We start from the raw sequence: 13,529 nt of genomic DNA, 5'->3' as shown, positions 1-13,529 counted from the left end.
CGTCTCCGCAGCGTCGCTTTAATGTACGACCCACGTCAACACGTCATTGCTCAAGGAAAAAAAATCTCCCCGTCTCGAACCATGCAGCGCCGCCCGTCTTCCTCCCCCGTCGCTGCCCACACCTTCTCCTCTTCCCGTTGCCGCCCTCAGATCATGGCGCCTCCTCTGCCTCCTCCAACTACCGCACTGGCTGCTCAACTCTTTCCCTGATCCCCTCAAACCTTCTCGTCTGGTTGCAGGTGCCTCCGTGCGCTCTCGTTGCCCGCCGCCGCGTGCCATTTTCTCCGGACCGCCGCACTCGCGCCGTCGCGCGCACGCTCCTGCCGTCGTTCGCCCTCCTCTCTCCGGCTTGGCACGCGCGCGCACCCTTGCTGCAGCACTTGCCGTGGGGTGGAGCCTTGCTATGGCCCCCCAGCTCTCCCCTCCTCGATTCAACGTGCAGGATTGCCATGGCTTCCATTTGCTTCTCGTCTGCACCCTCCAATCGGCAGCTCCCTGCTCTTCTTTCAGTCTTGATACTCTGTGCAGTTCTGCACTTCTCCGGTTAGCACCTGGCTGAGGTATTGCTTCTCCTCTGTCCTTTGTATATGTTTTGCCTTGTAAATGCAGATTACTGGACAGGTTATGAATTATGATAGGTAATGCCTGCTGTACTGATTTGTGTGCCATATTGTTTTCCTTTTCATTTTCTCGGTTTGAATGGTGACTTTTGCTCGGCAAATCAAATGTGAAATGCCTATTATAGTAAGGCAACAATCTTGATGATCCTGAGTTCTATATTGTCTTCAAGGTGAATGATAAAATGCCGGAAAGGTGAGCGAGGTGGATTTGTATCTGAACAAAATATGTGGTGTTTTCTATTTTATTTAGGCAATAACGTTGAATGGATCACTGCATGTTGTTGTTCAATATGTTTAATTCAGTACTCAAATTATAGAAATATCTTCTGTAAAATGTCTATGGTTCTACTCATTTGGTGTGTCAAAATGTTAATTATTTTATTTTCTTTTTGGTGCAGAAGTTTTGTATGGACAATGCATAAATTAGTAACTGCCATCATTTCTAAACGAAAATAGTTTCTTTCATTTTCCACACTTAGCACAGGATCATTCAGAAGCATGTTCCCTTCAAGCCCTCCAATTTAATAGAATTATATGAATCTAGAGTAGACATTCCTCTACACATCAAGTGCTTTTGTTGTTGGAGAATAATCCTTGGCACTATCTATGTACAAGATAAAAACACCATAGGTTTATTCAGCCGTGGTATGCTGCCATGTTAATGACATATGTAAACATTCACAAAAGAAGAAAAGAAATACCACTCAGGCTACCTGTGTTGGTCTTTACATCTGTGTGAGAGCTATTGCCTAGCTTCTCTTCCGTTTTTTCTCCCTTATTTCAACATGCTTATTTTCTATTGGTTCGTTGGTATCAGGGAATATACATAGTGATTATGGGAAATACAGTGGACTGATGGAGGGATGTGCAGTCAGCAGCAAGCAACGATTGTGGCTAGAAAACTGGTATGAGCAGCAACATAACAGGCATGGAATCTTTTTCTCTCTCCCTCCACAACTGTTTTATGCGAATGGTAGCTAATTAGGACTATATGTTGCTATGCCTTTTGTGGCTGCATTCATTAGGTAGTTCCAGATTGAAATGGAAATGATTTCCCTATGGCATCTTTATAATTATTCGCTTTATCTTAGTATTACCTTGGTGCATGATATGGTAACGATAGAAAAATATGTGCTATGCCTTTTGTGGCTGCATTCATTAGGTAGTTCCAGATTGAAATGGAAATGATTTCCCTATGGCATCTTTATAATTAGTCGCTTTATCTTAGTATTACCTTGGTGCATGATATGGTAACGATAGAAAAATATGTGCAACCAGCATAGGTAAAGATGCTATGATATTGTAAGAATAACTTATATTGCTGAGAAAATTTTTCCTGTGATGTATTATTAGACTAGGGAGTTGGTAATTCCTGATTTGGAACATGAAGTTTTCCGTATCACATATTATGTGCCTAATTTTGTGTCGATGAAGTAGCATGACAGCATTAGCAATTGAACCTTGTTTCTGTTTGCTTGGACACATATCAGGCCAATAGTAACCATGTTCTACCTTCCTTGCAATAACCTGCAAGCGATTGCTAAGCTGATTGATCGTAGATAGGTGTGTATGTGACACTATTCGGTAGTCATGTAGTATATTCAGAAATAAATCATGCGTATTTTCATCTAGATGAAAAGTTTTCTACGTATGGAGTGTTCTCAGACTCTTAGTTAAACACTTCCCTCTTGGCACATCTGTGGTTTGCATCCAAATCTGAACTATCTGATATATGCCTCTTTTCTTCATGGGATCTATCTCACTTTCCTTTCCAACTTACAAGAGTTTTAGCACACATGAATCATCTTCACTGTACAAACCTGTTTTTTTCCACTTTGTTATTTTGGTTCTTCTGAATGGGAAAAATGAATAGTTCACTTTTGCATACAGAGTGAACATAGCATGTCAAAGATGTATTTGAGTGCTACAATTTGATTAGTTCAAAACGAACCAATTACCTTGCCACACTTATAAGGCTATTTGCCGATTGGTTCTATCTATTTATGCCTGAATTAGAGCATGCAAACCTACAATGGTGCGTATCAGCTCCTACAACATTAATCAATAAGAAATCATTGTACGGCATTAGATACTTGCACATTACAGAGGCACCATGTTCAGAACCCGCAAAAAATGATTAGCATGCACCAGTTTTCGGTTTTCCATTTAGCTTATACTTGATTGATAAGATCCTGATCCTATAACTAATGCAAATCGCATATAATAGGAAGATTCAAAGCCAATGAATGCAATTTCAACCAACCCCACATCCAGAAAAAAAAAGGATGTAACAGGTTGGTTTCCACTGTCCATGTTTTCACGTTCCTACAACAGCAAAAGAAAAACAAAATATTGATTGACACATTCCCTTGTGGTGTGTTGCAGCTAACGAGGACGTAGAGTACTTTGGCCTCAAGCACTTCCTATCTTTTCCAATAAGGAGACTCATTTGGATGGCTGAATAGATTGGCAAATCTTTCGAGTATATACTGATATTTCAGAGTTCGGACAGTTTCGTAGCCTCATTAAATCTGTGAATATATATGGTAGACTACCTATTCCAAATCAGCTGCCCCGAAGTAACAGGATTAAAACCGATGTATATCTGCAACTGATAGCTTCCTTGCTTAGTTGCATGTGCCCTGAGGTGCTCAGACCTGGTAAATATGGAAGTGTGGAAGATCAGCATATGAGCACCTCAAGTACTCCTAGGTAACCAGCACTAAACTCGGTACCAAGTTATTGGATCAATGATGCAATGCACATACAATGAATTTATGGACAACACCTGCATTTGATCAATGATGTCGCCAACCATGAAATGAAAAGGCACTGGCTCGCTCACTCCCTGCATGCCCAATGCAGTGCTAATTATGAAATGAAGAACAATGGCTCCCCGCGCGCCCAAATCATCACTAGTGGACGAAATCAGCACCACGCAATCTCACCCCTGATTCGGCCACGTCGCCTCCTTTTGATCACCGTCGGATTTTGATCGGATGTTAAAAAACGGGCACCGCATCTGACGTCTCCAGAGAGTTCTCGAGCCTCCCCGTTCCCGCGCTGCCTGCCTCCATCTCCTCCGGTGCTCCGTCATCCCCGCCGCCCGTAAGTCGCTGCGTCGTCCTCCACCTCCCGTAGCACCAACTGGTCTCCGCCCTCAGCAAGCCTCGCCACCCGCACCTTACTCCTGCCATGCCACCCACACGGCCGCACCTCCCTCAACCGTCCTCCCTTGGCGCCCCGCGCGAACGGCTCGTGTGCCAGGGCCGATTACATGGAGGATCGAGCAACTCCTGGGGGCAGCTCCCAAGTCGACAAAGTAGCTGGTTGAGAAAATGTCAAGCTCCAGAGGCCAGAGCCGGGCAGCAGCTGGAACAAGATGGCGACGATCCAACCACGGAACGCGTGGGGGAGCAGGAGTGGATGATAGGCGCGCAGGCACCACTTCCACGCCTACCCAGATCTCCTGTTCCGACCGTCCGCCTAGATTTTGCAATGTTGAGGTTCCGTCCATCTCCTGCAGAAGGCGCCGCCGCCCAGATGTCTGACGATGCTTCTGCAGATGCTGTCGTATACGATGGCAGGTGCCGTCGGGATCGGACGCGCAGGCGCTGGTGCTGAAGCTCATTAGCTCAACCACGATTATTACCGGTGATGCAACCCGTACAGGTAGTCTGGTATGCAGTACGGATGCGTAATTTGGATTTGTTCTTTGCTCATGTGGACTACATCTGAGGTTCCTTTGTTCTGACAGGTTTCAGAAACAGTCTGCATGAGCTCAGAGCCTACCAAGCAAATCCTGTACAACAATTGAGGAGGCCTTCCTACTGATGAACATGGCTTTTTATTTGTTCAGCAGGTTCATGCTATACAGGTATGCACTGATCGTTTCATTGCATTTGTTCAGAAGGAGAACTACGACACACACAAAAAAGAGAGATTGGCCCAATATTTAAGTACATGACTCTGCCCAAACCTATATGAATTAATAAATTGTAATATTGGAATGCGCTCTCCTTGCACTCACTAAACGTTAGGCTAAAAATATAGAAAGGAAGCATATGTATCTGAGTATATTTTTCCTCATGCAAAGACTGGAATTTAACATCTACTGTTAAATTGAAATCTTTGTGTTCACCAATTAGCGGACCAAATTGGCACTTTTAGCTATTTTTTTTCTCATCCTCCTTGCTGTGATTGGAATTGAAAAGCAAAGCACCACTTGCTTGACAGATAATAGATTATACTCATAAACCAATCATTACAAATACTTCGATTATATGCACTGTTATTGACACAATTGTTTCAGCAATAGAAACAGCTATACCAACCGAAATTGATTTCTAAAGCTAACAAGGAGTTTCAGAAGCATGAGGGCATGGATCTGCAACGACCAATCCATGTAGGTGACGACCAACTCCTCTGCGGACAACAACTATGAGCTGCCTAATGGACAGCTGATCACCATCGGGGCAGAGAGATTCAGATACACTGAGATTCTCTTCCAGTCTTATTTCATCGGTATGTAATCACCTCGAATCCATGAGACCACCTACAACTCTATCATGATGCTTATGACAGAAGGATCCCCATGGGTGAGTATGGTGAATCAGGCCTAGCGATTTTTCACCGAAACTATCGTCAGCATCGGACAGGTAGGAGAAGAAGAGAGAAGCTAACTAGCTATGCACAAGAGCCTCTCTCTACAATCAGTCAATCATGCAGGTAATTTTCAACAGGATGCTTGTTCTTGAAAAGAGATGATAGATGACAAAGTGCTACGAACTGGACTTCAGAAAGAACTCATAGGATGGACCAGGTGCACACATCAGTAACTAACTTCCATGATGTATCAGAAGATTCGAAGATACCTAAAGCCTATTTGCAGCTGCTCCATATAAATTTTAATGACTCTCAGATGCCATATGCTTATGACCATAAATGAATTGTAATTTTACCAACACGCTGTCAATGTTGATTAGAACTACAAGCTGGCTAACTGGATCAAGGAGATGTGCATCTCTGGCTGGCCCCCTCCATGGATGGCACGGCAAAGCCGAAATGCTAGCATCCGAGCGTCGGACGCGCTGCTCCGGTGGACCCACAAGGACCACCGCCCGTCTCCTCCTTTTCTCTCCGGGACTTGGCAGTCTTCACCGCACGAGACATTTCCTCTCTGCTAGCCGGAAAAAATCCCCTCGATTCTCCATTATCAAAGCTCATGCAACTCCAAATCCCAGATCTGAGCTGCTCGCATCCTCATCGTTTGGCCGCGACGCGCCCTAGGAACTCACTCATGGCAGTTTGGGCAACGGAGGAGAAGAAGTTGGGGGAAAGAGGGAGGGGGAAGGGCTGCTGCCAGTGATGGACTCCTCTGCGTCGGAGGAGGCAGGCGCAACAGGGTCGCTCGCGTGGCTCCGAGCCTCCGATGGTTGATTTCATCGTCGCTGCTTCCAATTCAGGATAGGGAGGCGAGGATGGCTGTAGACATCGCCGCCCAAGGTAGGTCGATGCAGAGCTGCGAGCCACGGCGGCCAAAATCAGGCTACGAGATCTTCCCCATTCTCTCTCTGTCGCTCTCTCGCTCTTTTTGTTCATTTCTTGTGATGTTGCGGCGGGTGATTTCTCATGTCGCAGTACTTGATTTTTGATGCTACGTGATGATTTTGGGGCAAATGTTGGAACCTGCACTGGGTGGATTTGGTATGCGGCTATGCGCATATGTGAATTTGACATGTTGCAAAAGGCTATTTGGGATGTTGTAAGAGATTATTTATGTTGTTGCAACGGGTGATTTGGTCAGGATTATTCTTATTCAATGTTGCAATTTGTGAATTGCGTTGTTTCAATATTTACGTTTTGGTGTTACAAAAGATAAGTGTCGATGTTTCAAAGTTTTTTCTGCGGGTTGCCATTATCAGTGAACGTTACACGAAACATGATGGCGTATGTTTCATGGCGTATGTTGCTGTGGAAATTTACTATCCAGAATTGGACGTCGGTCATTTTTATGCATGTTTTCATTACGTTGCAAACGGTGACATCTGATGTTGTAGTAGTTGATTTTTAATGTTGGGACGGAGTGTCCGATGGAACGTCCGGGCGCTAGGAGTTTCGATAATCTCGATTAAGATTATGTTCTCTTTTTTTGCCAACATAATACACACCCTGCCTCTCCCGTGCCCACGCTCGCCCCTATAAATGCACATAGTGCACCCCAACAAATTTAAGACACTAGTTTAGCTGATTCTGATTAACAAAGTCCCTGCATGTGTTTGGCCTTGCATCCCCCTCGTCCTTATGAATGACTTCAAGAGAATAGGATCGCACATCTCGAGATTGAAAAGGGTACTACTTGCGCATTTCTGTTGCTGTATATCACTAAAAGAATAATTAGCTGAAAATAGGACCACCCGGCTGGAACACAAGGGGTCACCAAATGTGTTCACAAAAGTTACGCTCCTCTCAAATGAAAATAAGATCATGTCACGTTCAAAGTTCAAACACGGCATATCTGCAATCTTCTCAAAAAAAAATCCATATCAAACATTCCCCTCAAATTTATTCTTTTTATTGATAAAATTTATTCATTCATTTCATTATTTGGATCTCGTAAGTTTCCCAAGGTCCACAGCTGATGGATCATCACAAGATTCAAGAACTAAATATCAATCATTGCAGCTATCTCTTCAGCATCATCGGACTTTGGGCACGGCGGCGAGGGACGCCTCCAGCTTGTCGGCCGAGTGCGACAGGTCGACCATGTCGCCCCTCAGGTACTTCTCGTACGCAGCGAGGTCGAAGTGGCCGTGGCCGCACATGGCCATCAGGATGACCTTCTCCTCCCCGGTCTTCTTGCACTCCATCGCCTCCCTGATCGCCGCCGCGATCGCGTGCGTCGGCTCTGGCGCCGGGATAATGCCCTCCGTCCGGGCGAATTGCAATGCCGCTGTTCCACACAGTTCATCAAACAAGACGCAAATGTTATGCTGTTTCGTCCCTTGTTGCAAAGTTTCTTGCTGTCGAAAAGCAGAGCAGAGTATGATACTACCTTGGAAGCATTCAGTCTGCTGTATGGCGACGGCGTCCATGAAGCCCAGCTCGTACACGTGCGAGATCAGAGGTGCCATTCCATGGTAGCGAAGCCCACCTGCGTGGATCGGGTCGGGGACGAAGCCGTGGCCGAGCGTGTGCATCTTCATCAGCGGCGTGAGCCCGGCGGTGTCGCCGAAGTCGTAGGCGTAGATGCCCTTGGTGAGCGTGGGGCACGCCGCGGGCTCCACGGCCCTGAACTCCGGGCTCATCCTGCCGGCGAGCTTCTCGCGCATGAAGGGGAACGCGAGCCCGCCGAAGTTGGAGCCGCCGCCGGTGCAGCCGATGACGATGTCGGGCGCCTCGCCGAGCGCCGCCAGCTGCTCCAGGCACTCCTCGCCGATGACGGTCTGGTGGAGCAGGACGTGATTGAGCACGCTGCCCAGGCAGTACTTGGTGGCGGCGTCGGTGGCCGCCACCTCCACGGCCTCCGAGATGGCGATCCCGAGGCTGCCGGGGCTGGTCGGGTCCGCCGCCAGGATCTTCCTCCCGGCCTCCGTCGCCTCCGACGGCGACGGGTGCACCTTGGCGCCCCACGTCTCCATCATCAGCCTCCGGTACGGCTTCTGATCGAACGACGCGCGCACCTGCCACACCTGCATCTCGTGCGTGCCATCACAGATTCAGCAGTCAAGAACACCGATGAGATTGAGATCGAATGTGCAATTGGAACATTTCAATCAAGAACAGAAGATCAAAATGCGTGGCCACCTCGCAGTTGAGGCCAAAGAGGCTGCTGGCGAAGGAGAGAGCGCTGCCCCATTGGCCGGCGCCGGTCTCGGTGACGACGTTCTTGACCCCTGCCGCGGCGTTGTACCATGCCTGCGGCACGGCGGTGTTGGGCTTGTGCGACCCCGCCGGACTGGTCCCCTCGTACTTGTAGTAGATCTTCGCCGGCGTGCCCAGCAGCTTCTCAAGCCTCCTGGCCCTGAACATCGCCAGCATCGCAAGAACTCACTCCACAGTCCACACTCCACTGAGTTCTGACGGCAGCAACCGCCATTGGCAAGGCCAAGAGATCCAACGCTAATTCAGTTACCTGATGAGCGGCGTCGGGCGCCAGAGCTTGTAGACGTCGATGACCTCCTCGGGTATGTCGACGAACCGCTCGTCGGTGACCTCCTGCCTGATCAGCTCGTCGGGGAACAGGGGCGACAGGTCGCTGGGATTCAGAGGCTGGTGCGTCTGCGGGTGCAGCGGCGGCGGCGGCTTCACCGGCAGGTCGGCGACGAGGTTGTACCATTGCTTCGGGATGCTCACCTTGGCGCCTGAGTTCAGACTGGCCCTCGCGGTGAAGCTCAGGCTTCTCCTCCCACCGGCAGGAACCCTGTGCTTGGGCGTGCAGAGCAGTGAAGCTCTTTGCTCTGGCCCTGCTGCAGCAGTGTAGGTGGCATCCATCAGAACTTCAGAGGTGGCGTTTGCAATGTGCCCATGGCAGAAATCACGAGGATGAACAGGATTTAACGAACTCTAGAGTCTAGCCACTGATTGGGCCTAAAATGCCAACTTCCATAAAATCTAGACAATCATTGTGGGGCGGTCTCAAATATTGAAAATCAAATGCTGTAGTATACCCGAACAGGTCATAGTAGCTATGGGTAAGCCTAGTCATGAAATCGGATCCAATTTGATGGCTACTCCCACAAGTCATCGACATTTGACCAAAATGACCGGATTTGTGATTTATCGAACTACATGATTAGGACCCAAATCGACCCCTTCCAACAATTCAAGCTAGCATTTCAAACACTTGCCGCTAAAACATCCGAAAACATGAACCTTTCTTTAGAAACATGGTATATCCATTTGCACCCCTCTGATCTGGTACTCACCAACTACTTGAACAGTCGCATCATACATTCATTCATACTAAAAGGGAGAGAGAAAAAGTAAAATAAATCAAGGCCTGTCAACTGAGCTCTGCTTCAGTATCTTGGGACGGGGACCGCGCAACAAACAGCATCAAAACGATAATATAGTAAACTCCTGTAGATCTATGTTGGCAGGAAACAAAGCTTAAAAAATCTGCAAGGGCACGAGCTTCCCGAGCTCCCATCTCTCTCTCCCAACCTGACCAACCCAAGCAGAGGAGGAGAGATTCACAGGACTAAGATAGAACTACCGATTACAGAGTACAAAACTATTCAAGATCTCAAAATAGGAGAAACGAAAGCAAGCAAAGGAATCGGCGGGAGGATGAAGCGGGTGTGCTTGAGTGTGTGTATCCATGGCGCACCTTGGGGCAGGGTAGGACGAAGGGTGGTGGTGGTGGCGGCGGCGGCGGCGGCCATCCTGTTCCAAGTTCCGCTCCCGACTCGGGCTCCTGATGGAGATGCCTCCTGGCTGCTGGGGCTCGCTGCCGCTGACCGCCGGGGGCTTTAACTAGAGAGCGTGGAGCGCGCGGGCAAAATGTGTGCGGATCGCGCACGGCGTAGTTTATTCAGAGGCTGCCTGCCAGGGGATCTTCTCTTTCTTTTTATTCCGATCGGACGAGCGATATGATCTGATTCGCCGCTGGAACGCTGGACTCGGCGACCAGACCGCTGGCCCACCCTGTCGACGTCGATGTCTGCCCCGGCGCACCACCTGCGCTTTCAGGTTGACTTGCAGGCACAGGCACGGCCACGGCGGCTGCGGCGGGGCCGCGCTCTCGCACGGCGTGATGTCAGCTCCGGTGACCCTTCCTCGGTTCCACCTTGTTTTTTCCCCCTCCCCTTTTCCCATTACGCGCGTGCGTATATATGGTACTACTACTACTACTAACGAAGGACCCGTGGCCGTGGATGATGAGATCGTCGCGGCCCTGCTACGTCTATCTTGTCGTCGTCGTCGCACGCCGTCCGGCGCACGGAGTCCGGCGATGGGCCCCTGGCGGTCTGGCCCTTGACCCACGCTCTCATAATCTCATATCCGCTTCGGACCCCAGCAACGCGCCGGCGGCGGAGCGGAGCAGGCGTTTTCCGGTTGTCCGCTTCCTTTGCTTTGTTCCCTGCTCCACCAACGTGCTCAGCGGTTGGTGCAGTTTGGTTAAGTAAACCGGAGGATTAGTTTAGGTGGGAAACCAGCGCGTGGGTAGTAATTAGTGGAACCTCGGCTACTAACCTGCTACGAGCCTACGACCGCTGATAAATTAAGCGATGCGCACGTCTGCGTGTCAGAAAGGGCGTTGGGCGTTGAATTTTGTTGCTCAGCATAGGCCACCACCGATTCAAGCGCGAGGCTACACGACGTCTCCGTCTGGCTGGCTTCTTTAATTTCTTTTGGAAAAAAAACTGTTTTAGAATCTCATCTTTTATTTTCCTTTTGGTTACCTACTTTTCCTTGTGGCAGCCCACGGAGCCGAACACGATGGCAATAGGCACAAATTACCCACATGTCCGCGGGCAAAAAATCTGTAGGACGAGGATACGGGTTCTATTCTATTCTATGCCCACAGGCATGGGTGCAGCTTTGAGTTTGTGCCTGCAAGTAAAAAATTAACGGGCATAAAAATATCTTACCCGTGCTCGCAAACCCGCAAATCCATACGACTATATAAGTGATTTTAGGGTTCTCCTTCATTCCTTCATTCCTCCTGCCGCCCCCTCCGCCGTCTGTCGCCCGCTTTGGCCCCTTTCTCCCGTCGCCACGGGCACGGGTGTGCTCGTTGGTAGACTATGCCCGCGGGTGACAAGTGCGGGTACAACTTTTTACTCATGACGGGTGGCGGCCACGGGCATGGTACAGAGTTTGCCCGCGGACACAGGTCTGTAAACGCTCTGCCCGCGGATAATGCGCCCGTCACCATCTATACGAACACCACACCATAGCGAGGGAAAAGTATATTCACGGGCTAATCTTACCCCAAAGGCCGATATCATCAGCCAACGATGGATGGGCTATCGTTCTATTATACATTTGGCCCAGCCCAGTAAATAGTACTCCTGGGGAGAGCGGTTTTCTTTTGAGTGCGAGCGGCAGGCAGTTGCTGGGCTGTTTTTCCTTTTTTTTGGGCTGCCGCTTATCTTATGTTTTTATTCTCAGCCCGTTCTCTGTCTGTATTCACCCCACGATCGATCTCGCCCAGCGCAGTAGATTGCAATTTCGATCCGGCCGTGTGTCCCTCTCATCATCGTTCGGCCATTTCGAAACGTGCGCGTGCTCCCTCTACACCCGTTCCACTCGGCTTTATCAATGATCCTAGCTTGCCACTACTAGTAGTTGTTTCACATGACGGTTTCGCAAAGATAATAATGAATTACGGGTCAAAGCAAGCTAAGTTTCACTTATGTTTACAAATTGGAAGGGAAAACTCAGTAACAAACGTACGGAGCATCCTGTGAGTTCAACCCGGTACATGTACTAGTTGCTCTGCTTCGTACTCCTTCTGTCCCAAATTGCAGGTCGTTTTAGCATTTCTAGGTGCATAGTCTTTAATATGCATCTGAATACAGTGTATATCTAAATGTATATTAATATCTATAAATCTAGAAAAGCTAAAATGATCTATAATTTGGAACGGAGGGAATAACTGATAAAAACTCAAAAAGGGATATTATATGTAATTCTCTACTCGATTAATTCGACATGCATTCTCTACTCGATTAATTCGACATGCATGGTAGTTTCAACCATCCTCCTAATGAACCCGAGCTACTTCGTTGGTGCGGTTGGGTCAAATGTCCCTTCACATGAAGAAACAGTAAGATCAAGAGTCCAATACGGCCCGTAGGATATGAGCCGTCGATTCCCACCTTGATGGATCGTGGAGATGGATTTAAGAGCAAAGAGCAAACCCTAGCCTCTTATATACCTTGCTCAGGTGTGAGAGAGTTGCTGAAGAGACAAGAGAGTAGTAGCCACTTTAGTCCATAGAACAACAAAGGAGAGATATGAGAAGAGAGGAGGAGAAGCTTGCTGTCTGTATTGGTGTGTCCTGTGCAACCATCGTCAAGTCTGTGATTGGAGGTGCAAACGGAGTTGGATTGGTGCCAAATTTGGTGAGCTTGTTCTATACTTGTAGCTTATGATCTATATGGTTCGTTTGAGAATTTGGTTAGTGGAACATCATATTTGAGAGGGAGTTTGTCAACTCCGTTAGCAGCAGATTCAGCAGTGCGCAGTTATGGTAAAAGTATGATATGAGGTGTCAAATATGGTCCAATTTAGCTAGAACTTTATCAGCTCGTGGGACACTTGTTGAACTCCAGTCCTGTGGTTTGCTCGGTGTGAGTAGAACTCTGAAGGGGACAAAATCTATTTTTCAACAAAGCTGAAAGTGTTACCTCTTGTTGTAATTTTACTTTGGTGTAGCTATTGTTGTTGTATCAAAGTTGCAATTGTCTTGTTCGCATTGGTGCTGCTGAGATGTATCTCTATATGTTTTAAAGAAGACTTCTTGTACCTATTATTGAAATATAATGGAAGAGGTTGGGAGTGGGTTGGTTGCCCTGTGGTTTTTACTCCTCTTGTTTGGAGGAGATTTTTCACGTAAATCATTGTGTCACTTGCATTGTGTGTTTATTATTCCACTGCTAGTTGTAACTGTCCTCAAGTTCATCATAAGAAGTGTTACTTGTTATTCCCAACAAGTGGCTAAACTTATTCTCTTTTGATTGGTTCAAGTTTTGATCCAAAATTATAACTGTAAAGAAGCTCTAGCTACCACTTGCCTTTGGTGCTAACTTAATCGCCAGTCTCTCCTCTCTCCTACACCTCGCGACCATGTAGCCTTTTTCACCATATACTTTTTTATCTTTCCCTTTTCCCTTGCAATTGCAAACATCGACTCCAACCCGAACAACATCCAGCTTAATTATCATGATTACATGCCAA

General features: G+C 47.9%; 1 protein-coding gene and 1 long non-coding RNA gene across 15 annotated transcripts; one reads left to right on the top strand and one right to left on the bottom strand.

Annotated features, from left to right (window-relative positions):
- Positions 1 to 34: 34 nt before the first annotated feature.
- Positions 35 to 6,437, top strand: LOC117851675 (uncharacterized). Of its 13 annotated transcripts, XR_011898066.1 has the most exons (6): positions 35 to 560; positions 746 to 813; positions 1,438 to 1,546; positions 2,848 to 2,914; positions 3,006 to 4,292; positions 4,378 to 6,437. It is a non-coding gene; the product is annotated as an uncharacterized lncRNA (long non-coding RNA). The 13 variants fall into 13 exon arrangements; XR_011898065.1 differs by lacking the exon at positions 746 to 813 and having other exon boundaries at positions 36 to 560; XR_004639630.2 differs by lacking the exon at positions 746 to 813 and having other exon boundaries at positions 1,438 to 4,292; positions 4,378 to 5,278; positions 5,363 to 6,437.
- A 726-nt stretch (positions 6,438 to 7,163) lies between these two features.
- LOC117851673 (uncharacterized) lies at positions 7,164 to 10,309 on the bottom strand. 2 transcript variants are annotated; one of them, XM_034733542.2, is made up of 5 exons: positions 9,952 to 10,309; positions 8,755 to 9,085; positions 8,427 to 8,643; positions 7,675 to 8,311; positions 7,164 to 7,572 (listed from the first exon to the last, which is right to left on the bottom strand). In XM_034733542.2, exons 1-5 carry the CDS (start codon positions 10,004 to 10,006, stop codon positions 7,319 to 7,321), a joined length of 1,494 nt encoding a protein of 497 aa, XP_034589433.1. In that variant the 5' UTR covers positions 10,007 to 10,309; the 3' UTR covers positions 7,164 to 7,318. The 2 variants fall into 2 exon arrangements, with proteins under 2 accessions (XP_034589433.1, XP_034589432.1); XM_034733541.2 differs by having other exon boundaries at positions 8,755 to 9,088; positions 9,952 to 10,308.
- Positions 10,310 to 13,529: the final 3,220 nt, after the last annotated feature.

The sequence above is a fragment of the Setaria viridis genome, chromosome 4, assembly GCF_005286985.2.
Source record: "Setaria viridis chromosome 4, Setaria_viridis_v4.0, whole genome shotgun sequence".
In the NCBI taxonomy this organism is placed as follows: domain Eukaryota; kingdom Viridiplantae; phylum Streptophyta; class Magnoliopsida; order Poales; family Poaceae; genus Setaria; species Setaria viridis.
Note: the sequence above shows the minus strand (reverse complement) of the source record. Positions and strands in the feature narration are given on the sequence as shown.

Excerpts from the sequence above, each read along its gene's own strand:
- LOC117851673 (XM_034733541.2), bottom strand. The coding sequence starts at position 10,006 with ATGGCCGCCGCCGCCGCCGCCACCACCACCACCCTTCGTCCTACCCTG. Across the intron at positions 8,312-8,426 it reads TCTTTGGCCTCAACTGCGAG|GTGTGGCAGGTGCGCGCGTC; the intron begins GTGGCCACGCAT and ends CACGAGATGCAG. Across the intron at positions 7,573-7,674 it reads GCAGACTGAATGCTTCCAAG|CGGCATTGCAATTCGCCCGG; the intron begins GTAGTATCATAC and ends TGTGTGGAACAG.